This window comes from Mya arenaria, chromosome 13, assembly GCF_026914265.1.
Source record: "Mya arenaria isolate MELC-2E11 chromosome 13, ASM2691426v1".
In the NCBI taxonomy this organism is placed as follows: Eukaryota; Metazoa; Mollusca; class Bivalvia; order Myida; family Myidae; genus Mya; species Mya arenaria.
Window position 1 is genome coordinate 54,112,112 of NC_069134.1, and position 9,199 is coordinate 54,121,310.

General features: G+C 32.0%; 1 protein-coding gene across 1 annotated transcript in view; it reads right to left on the minus strand.

Annotated features, from left to right (window-relative positions):
* Window positions 1-2,937, minus strand: part of LOC128215384 (CD109 antigen-like) — a 52,010-nt gene extending 49,073 nt beyond the window's left edge. Inside the window, exons 1-5 of the mRNA XM_052922070.1 lie at window positions 2,781-2,937; window positions 2,480-2,550; window positions 1,542-1,667; window positions 1,205-1,244; window positions 240-327 (exon numbers count right to left, since the gene is read on the minus strand). Coding sequence (XP_052778030.1) covers window positions 240-327; window positions 1,205-1,244; window positions 1,542-1,667; window positions 2,480-2,550; window positions 2,781-2,937 — 482 coding nt within the window. The remainder of the gene's footprint in view (window positions 1-239; window positions 328-1,204; window positions 1,245-1,541; window positions 1,668-2,479; window positions 2,551-2,780) is intronic.
* Between the last annotated feature and the right edge of the window lie 6,262 nt (window positions 2,938-9,199).

The window sequence follows — 9,199 nt, forward strand, 5'->3', positions numbered from 1 at the left end:
GCAACTCTTTTGTCTTATATCAAGTATTATAGTCATTATTTCAGGTAATATTCTCCTCATACATCCATTTTCTATTCTATTACCCTTATGCTACCATCATCTATCCTTCTAATACCATAATGTATCAACCTACTTCGACCTTAACCCTCCTGTTCACATATACTTTCCAATTAAATCAAAAACAATTTATTTTCAACCAAGTCTTATCCTCTTAAGGATCCCTTTAATGTTGAACTTACAGGGCCGAAACTTTTCCGTTTAAAGAGTCTTCTGAAACCGTGGTAACTTCCTGTGGGAAATCCAACTCCACATAAAACTTCGGAAGCTCTGAAATAGCATAGACTTTATCATTTTCTTACAATAAGTAATCAGCAATATAAATATTTACATACTTACCATTCCGAGGTCACTTGAAACGGTTATAAATAGTATGTATTTGTAGTGGTGCCATAAACATAAGATCAAGCTTGATTTAAATGAAAGCAAATGATACACCTGTCGCAGAGCCACTATATCTTATACATTACAGGAACAAAATGGAGCCACATCCCCTGAATGTATAAGGTCAAACAAAGGTTTATTATCAGGATTCAAGTTATTTTGTAACACACATATTTTTAAATCAATTTCTTTAAAGATAAAAATTAACTGAAGTTGAGGAGCAATTTTACTTAGGGCGATTGGAACGTTAAGGTACAAACAATGTTCTTAGGGACATCGTATTTTTAAAGCATAATTATTATCATATTTAGTTAATACAGGCTACAAAACACCGATATTTAGCTGCCTATTCTAGTTGCCTATCATCAAATATAATTTCAAAACATAAAAACCATATTTTTAAAAAAAAAAAAAACATCAAAAACCATTTTTCTTGATGAAGTTTAAAAAAGCCCGTTATGCTCTAAACAATATCAGTATATATGATTAAACATTCTGACAGCATAGCATTTATAAAATAAATGCCGAATGCAAGCAAGTAAGAAAAGCATTAAGCACCCTCTATACTTCTCAAGGTATTTTCTAACATGGGTGTACGTTCTAGAATTGAGAGTGCAATTAGAAAATCAATATATCAACATAAGAAAATAATAGGGGTTGCGACATGCTTCCTTGGCCACATAATTAGTGAATTGCAAATAGTTTTTTTTATTTCTTTTACAGGTGGGTGGGGTTTGTCAGGGGTAAGTATACATTGCATTACCGAATTCTTCAACATCAAAATACGTTGCTTTGGTAAATTTCTGAAAAACAAACACAGGTACTTACTTCTCAACTACATATTATCAACTTACCTAAATTCATCAAATAGTGAACGATTCTAAGCATAATGTTACACGTTTAAACAATTATGGTACATTAAATAAATATGTGTGCTCTTTTATACCCTTTTGCTAATTCACTCACAATTCGATTTTTTCTGATGTGTGTGTAACTTAGAACGGCAATATAGACACAATCTGTATATATTTTCATCCCATGATAATGACAAATGAGATCGGAAGAATTGAATCTTCTGTCTTTTATTAATATCTTATTACCTCATTTGAAACTTTTATCGTCCATTCTCCAAGAACGGGATAACTGGACATTTCCATTCTACCGACGTAAACACCGCCACTATCAGTAACATTGGCCCAGCGTCGCACCCTGTTGGAGTCGGCGTCCTTAAAATATTTTTTTATAAGCATAATATCCGAATTTTAAAGGATTAGACACAAAAATGCTATGGTTGAATTGATGTCAAGAAAAAGTACCATTCAGTCGTTTACTAATGACAAAACCTATCCTTGTAGCCTCCATTTTTTTTTAAACTATTGTTTTTCCCGGGTTTGCGGAAAAAAAGAAGGGTAGGGAAGCGTTTGTTTGCTGTTGTTTTTTATCAAAAAGCGATTATGACGTATTTATACGTTTGTGCGTCTGCGTCCACCTTTCAGTGTAGTTTTGATGCGAAAATTGTACCTTTTCCTAAGCATTTGATTTAAATACCGGGATTTAATCATACTGTCTAGTTTCATTTTCACACAAAAAATGTCGAGATAAGACCTACGAACATGCATGTGTCCTTTGTTCTTAAATGTATCTAAAATGTCTTCCAAAAGGCGAAAAGGAAATGGTCATAAAAATCTGCCAGAAGTTAAATATTGTATTCGCATGCAACAAATAGGGTTAGTCGGGAAAGTGCAAACAGACAGTCTTCAAGTACGCCTTAGCGGTAACGCTCATTTCTCCAGACTGATCTTAATTATTCAGGAAGCTTCCGAAAAAAACTCTCCAATTCCAATTCTGACATAAATTGGTTGTTTTATGTAGTTAAAAAAGTGGATCATTCAGCGGCTCGAATCTAGTTGTTAATCTGCGAGAAACATATAAACCATCGTATGACAACTTATACACACTGTCAACGCAACTTAAATCAGTTTGATGAAACAAGCCTTACTATTCACAATATCCTTTAAATAGAAGGATGAACACTTACGAATATTTCTATGGTGAAAGTTTCCTGTACCACTTTCCGTTCATCGTTTATGACCAAAATTCTGAACTGAACTGAAAAACGATTTCGATATTAAAAAAAAACAATCATGTTTCACGTAATGTTATAAACAACAACAGTACAGCAATGCAATAACATTTGTTTACATATTTAGATAAGGATACAATATATATATATATATGACACTAAGTTGAAATATATTTGCAACGTGTCATTTGTGTTGGGATTCGAAGCCACGATCTCTCACAGGGTTCAGTCATCTATGTTACTAGTCCTATCTCACCTGTTTGTCCAGCCTTGTAGATACCTTTGTCCGTCTGTACTAGAGGGAATTGCTTGTCGACGGAATCGCTATGTATATTTGGGTAGAAGTTACGTGTACCAACACTCACACCGTCCTTAGTCACAGTAAGGAGTCCTTTGTAGCTGCCCGTTTTCATTTTTCCTGGAAACTGCCAATGTTAAGGCATATTTCAGATTTTCATCTTAGCTAGTTAATATATCAGTGTTCTCTTTGTAACAATATCTTATTAGAAATGTAAGAAAAATTCAAAGTTTATCACTATGTATATAATGGCAAGTACATTATTTCCTTTGTTTAACCGTTGCTTTTGCTACTATTATGCATTTAATTAATCTAAGTCTGTACAGTCCTATGTTACAATCCAGACATTTTCATATAGATAAACAAAATGTCTTGTTTGTACTAGAAGGTTGTGATTCAATGGCTGTTTAATATTCATGCTTCGACAACATGATAACAAACTAACCTCAAGGCTTAAACTTCTTCTCGGTTTATCTTAAAAAGAGAAAAATGCAACTTATATTATGTTTAAAGCGAATAGTTTGAATTATGTGGAGTACTTAACAATAGGTATATTTTTCAATTAAACATGTTTTTCCTGTTCTTTATGCTTTAACGTCAAAAGAAGCATATGTATGGCAATTATTTGTCGAGTTCAACCTTTATCCATCAGTACGCTCACTATGCCCGGGACAAACGTATTTGGCGCACGAGGGCTCATGGACAAGGTTATCACATGACTCCCGTTCATAGATATGTTGACGTCATTGTAGGCCGTTGCCAAATCGCAGACAACAACGAATTTGCGACCAGGGATGATGCGATTCGGAATAATTGTATCCATGTTCCTAAATAGGTGGACATAATAAATTGTGGTTAGAATGGTTAGACCGAATTTCCGGTAAAATGGACAGGAATTGGCTTGACAAAAATATTTAAACTATAGCCAAAGAAACTACACTATAAGAACAAGTATTGGCCTGTAATGCATAAAGAAAAGTAAAGCTGTTTCTATTTTATTTGACGCTTTTAGAGTAAAAACTGAATATTATAATAAAGCTCATTTTACGATTGCATATCATTTTAATCCGTTAATCTTAAAACACATTTGCGACAAGATATATCAAAAGAGCGTGCAAATGAAAAACCTTCTTACGACTCTAAAATAACATAGACCCACTTATAAGCATACCAGTTGTAGTACCCGGCCTCCACAGACCAGGTCAGGCAAACCAGCCAACATACCGCGAACACGCCTCCACCTTAAACAATACATATTAAATGAGTTATTAAATGCATTGTTTTCAATGGAATCTGAGTGCTTCTCAGTCGGTAATCAAATAACAAAGATAAAGCTAGCTAAGTGTATGGATGAATTTATGTATGTCATTTAAACAGTTAGTGTTCACACATAGGTAAGTAAAACAAAATCTAAACTTATTTAAGGAGCCACGATAAGTGCAAAACAATGCTGTAATATAAATATTTTAAGATAAATAAAAAAAAACATTAACTTATAAAAGGAAACTAGTACTGAATTCGGCTGAAGGGTTCCATAACTGTTATTTAATATCCACTGTCTGGTTATATTACCAGCTTTTGTAATAATTAATTATTTCAGTACATATGAAGCAAAACAAACGCAACATACACATGGCATATAGTTTAACTATGAAAGTTACCAACAACATTTTGTATCACTACCATACACGCATTCTAACAAAACAGTTAAATAATTGTCTTGACTTTACCGTACCTTTTACAAGATCCATTTCCAATAAGTCAGCAAACAATACGCTACTTGTTTTATAGCTTCAACAGATTTAAATGCGCATGCGTTACAAATAAATATGTCTTCTGCTTATGCGTTAAAGCCGACATACAGCTGTTTGGATTAGGTTTTCTTCAGTATTTCCAAATAGGCTTATATTCAATGTTTTGCTAATGACTTTAAGTGTTGGGAAAGTTATGGGACTGAGAGACACGTTCTAGTGAAATCATTCGTTTGACTACTGGGCATCCCCCGTCCGTATTTTTCATAGAAGTATTTTACCTATAAGTTTATTATTATTTGTTTTATTATTGAGTTTCCTCAAGTTAAAGCATACTTTGATAAGATGACCTTTTATGGTTTTTTTCTTTATTTAGGATTGTTGGAATAAGAGTGAGGTTTGTGCACTTAAACTGGTTTTAACTCCCAGTAAATTTTCATTTAACTGACCGTTCCAAGGCGGTACCTAACAATCCTTAATTAACAGACCAAGGTTTTGATATATAGTATGTATCCACTGTGCTGTTCGTGTAGTTTTGTGCTGTTTTTCCATGTTTCCTGTTTGTGATGATTTGTTTTATGTTCTATGTCTTTGGCGTTTACCCATTTTTGCATAAATATTCATTGTATAATTTGCTGATAATACCAAGGTGGTAACCAAAACGTTTATAAATACAGATATTTTGATATATGTATGCTGTATGATTTGATGTTTTGTTCCGTTGTGTGTCTGTCCTTTAGGAGTTTTGTACTGTTGTTCCATGTTTCTTATTTGTGATTTTTTGTTTTTGTGTTATATGTCATTGGCGTTAACACTTAAACGGGGTTTATGTTTAAACTTTTAGCTACTGAGCTCGTTTCTTTAGTTTTTCACATCAGTATTTATCCTAAACAGGATCTTCATTTTTAGTGTTAATAGTTAGCTTTTCAATGTATTATCCACTGTATTATTTAATGTTGTAAACAACTAATTAGGCTTATCTTTGAAAAGGATGATTTGTTTGGAGGTGAATAGTACCACAGGGTGGGATAATTTAATCGAACATCTTAACTCGACTTGTGACGATGGGCAATGTTGTTACATACCATTTTACCATTGTTGTAAACTAAAACATGTCCGTAAGGTATGACATGTTGATAATGAAACTTCTCATACAGCATATTTATATTGCATATCATATATATCCAATGGTTATTATAGAAAGTATCGCGACTGATTTACATGAACTCAGATGACGTTACTGACTAGATATACGATTTTCTTAATATATTTGTAGACACATGGAATATGGTTCCCACAAAACATATTTGCACGACGGATGCGGCCGACGGATGCTTGTTCATTATATTACGTCATAACATTAAAATTCATGCCCATCTTTTTGTAAACGCAATGGGCACCCCTGTGTTTCAGTGCTTTGATTATTCAATCAGTCATTGCACCGGCTGATTCATGATAAATACATACACCTCGTAATCTTCTTAATCGCATTTGTGTTCTAAACTGGGAAATGCTAAAAAGATTAAAATAATCCGATTATGCAATTAATCATAGCAAAAAGGCATGTTATTGACATTCAGACTTAAAACGTGTGCCAGATCACGTTCTCTTCTAATGAGTACACTCGCCCCAAGCTATAATTTAATCATTAGAGACATTATATGTTACCACTCTTTTTATTTGAAAGCAGACCTCTCCGTATAAATATAATAAGCGCTCCCTTTGTCTTAGGTAACATCTTTTGATGGATCCTAGATTCTTGTATTTTAGATTCTTGTGTTGTTGTTTTTTGTTATATCTGCACTCTCACAGATTGAACGTCTTGACAACTGTTTTAATTTTTGTCTTGGAACAAGCCAATATTTTGCGAAAATGCATGGAAATCAGTTATATAAGACTGCTGAGAAAAAAATAGAATGCAGATTTTAATATTTAAGTTGAAACATTGATGTTTTATGCATTTTTCTTAAACCGTCAGTAACTGATTAACAGAAGAGGAATCTTTTGTTCATTGGTTTGCAGATATTTACGCAAAAATTTGCTCTTTCCAAGACAAAAAATAAAAAGTTGTAAAAACGGTATTTTTGTGAGAGTGCAGCTTTAACGTGTGGTTTTACAGAAACGTTTTGATGTATTAAACCTTGCGCAACAATATAAACAAGCGTTTGCCAGTGTTTAAATTAATTAATAATTGTATTACAAATATTTTTGATGCATTTTTATTATTGTATATAGAAACTTCTAGGCTTTTAGTAGTTGCTGCAACAGCCTCCCATGTGGTTATGATTAAAATCACGTGACGTCATACAGTTAGTTTTTATGTGAAACTATGTGTATTTTTTATTTTGGAAAATATTGCTATTTAACGAAAGATATATATATATATATATATATATATATATATATATATATATATATATATATATATATATATATTGCAATCAAGCACTTGAAATCTGGCAAAGACCAGGTCCAGATAATATGCTAAATGAATTTCTGATATATGGAAAAAATGAAATTCTAAATAGTTTACATGCAATTTTTAAGAAAGCATTGAAATTTGGCATTTTCTAGGTAAACTGTTTACACATATTCTAAGCAATAGACTAGATAATTGGGCAGAGCATTATTTTGTATATATTAAGGCTCAAGCTGGATTTAGAAAAAAGATGGGCACTATTAACAATGTTTTTGTACTACATGGACTCATTTCCAATATGATTAATAATAATAAAAAGTTATATTGCGGTTTTATAGTTTTTAGCAAAGCTTTTGATTATGTGGTTAGACCAAACCTTTGGCAGAAATTAATAAGGCTTGGCGTTAGAGGTATTTTTTTTAATGTTATGAGAAGTATGTGTGATTGTATCAAATCAAGAGTTAAAGTAAGCAATACTCTTAGCGATGATTTCTCTTGTAGGTTAGGAGTGCGGCAGGGTGAATGTTTATCGCCACTGTTTTTCTCATTTTATCTAAGTGACTTAGAAGAAATGCTTTAACTTAATGGTTATGAAGGGATTGAAATGTATATGTTCAAAATATGCCTGCTATTATATGCAGATGACATTGTTCTATTTTCTCAAACAACAGATGGCTTGCAAAAAGGCTTTGATATTTTACTGGAGTATTGCAATACATGGAAAATGAAAGTAAATGTAGGAAAAAACAAAGGTTATGGGTTTTAGAAAATCAGGATTAATCCCCAGGAACCTAAATTTTGAATATAATGGTGAAATCATAGAAATTGTTAATGCATTCAACTATTTAGGTATCGTTTTTACAGCCGGTGGCTCATCTAATTAGACCCAGATAACACTTGCTGGTCAGTCAAGGAAGGCAATATTTAAAATTAATAAATATTTGTACAATTTTACAAATATATGTGTAAAACATAGATTATTATTTGATAAGCTAGTATTACCTATTTTAAATTATGGATGTGAGGTCTGGGGTTTTCACGAGGTAACTTATATCGAGCGTGTTCATACACAGTACTGTAAAAATATTTTAGGCGTCAAAAGATCAACCCAAAATAATTTTCTATATGGAGAGTTTGGTAGAGTTCCTCTAATTCTTGGTAGATGTTTTAGAATTATCAAGTATTGGTTTAAATTAAACGAATCTCAGGATCATAAGTATGTGAACATTGTATATAAAATATTAACAAATGACATAGAATTGTTTCCAAATAAGAAAAATTGGGCAAGCCTTTTACGTGACTTGTTATCATCTTTAGGATTTTATGATGTTTGGTTTTTTCAAGGTGTCGGAAATAAACAACTGTTTTTAAGCTTAGTTAAGCAAAGGCTAAATGATAACTTTATACAAAAATGGAGTTCTGACTTGATATTTTCCACAAGAGCGTTATTTTATCGTGAAATAAGCTTCAGTATTGATTTCAAAACTTATTTAAATGTAGTTATCATTCCTAAGCATAGAATAGCATTAAGTAGATAACGCACATCTTCTCATCATCTTGCAATAGAAACAGGTAGATGGCATAGGCCAACTAGTATTCCATACAATGATAGAAAATGTATCATATGTAATAAATTAGATGATGAGTACCACTTTGTTATTGAATGCACCCTATTTAAGGATTTAAGAAAATTATACATTGATAAATATTACTGGAAGAGACCATGTATGTTTAAATTTATTGATCTTATGACTAACCAAAATGAGACTGTAAGACGTAAACTGTCCAATTTTGCTTATAAAGCTTTTCTACGTTAAGTGTTATGATGCATAGTTTATACAAGCAGTGAATATATTTCATGTTTAAAAACAAGAACAAATTTCAATACCTAGTCATTCAATTTATTATATAAATACTCTCCATTTTGTTAAGTAGCCCCTTTTTATTTAATTTGACTGTGTTTGCAAAAATAGACATAATGACTAACTGTTATACTCACAATGCTTTTATTCACTTGTTGATGTTGTTTTTTTCTTTGGATTCAAGCCATTTTTGTACACTTGCATCTAAAAAATTAGAAATAGACAGTTTTCGTAAATTAATTTATTGTCATATTATATGCATTTTAATTGTTTAATTAATCAAAGTCTTAGTTTAAAATGTACTGTTAATACGTCACTTAGTACTGGTACAGCATTTATTCGGAT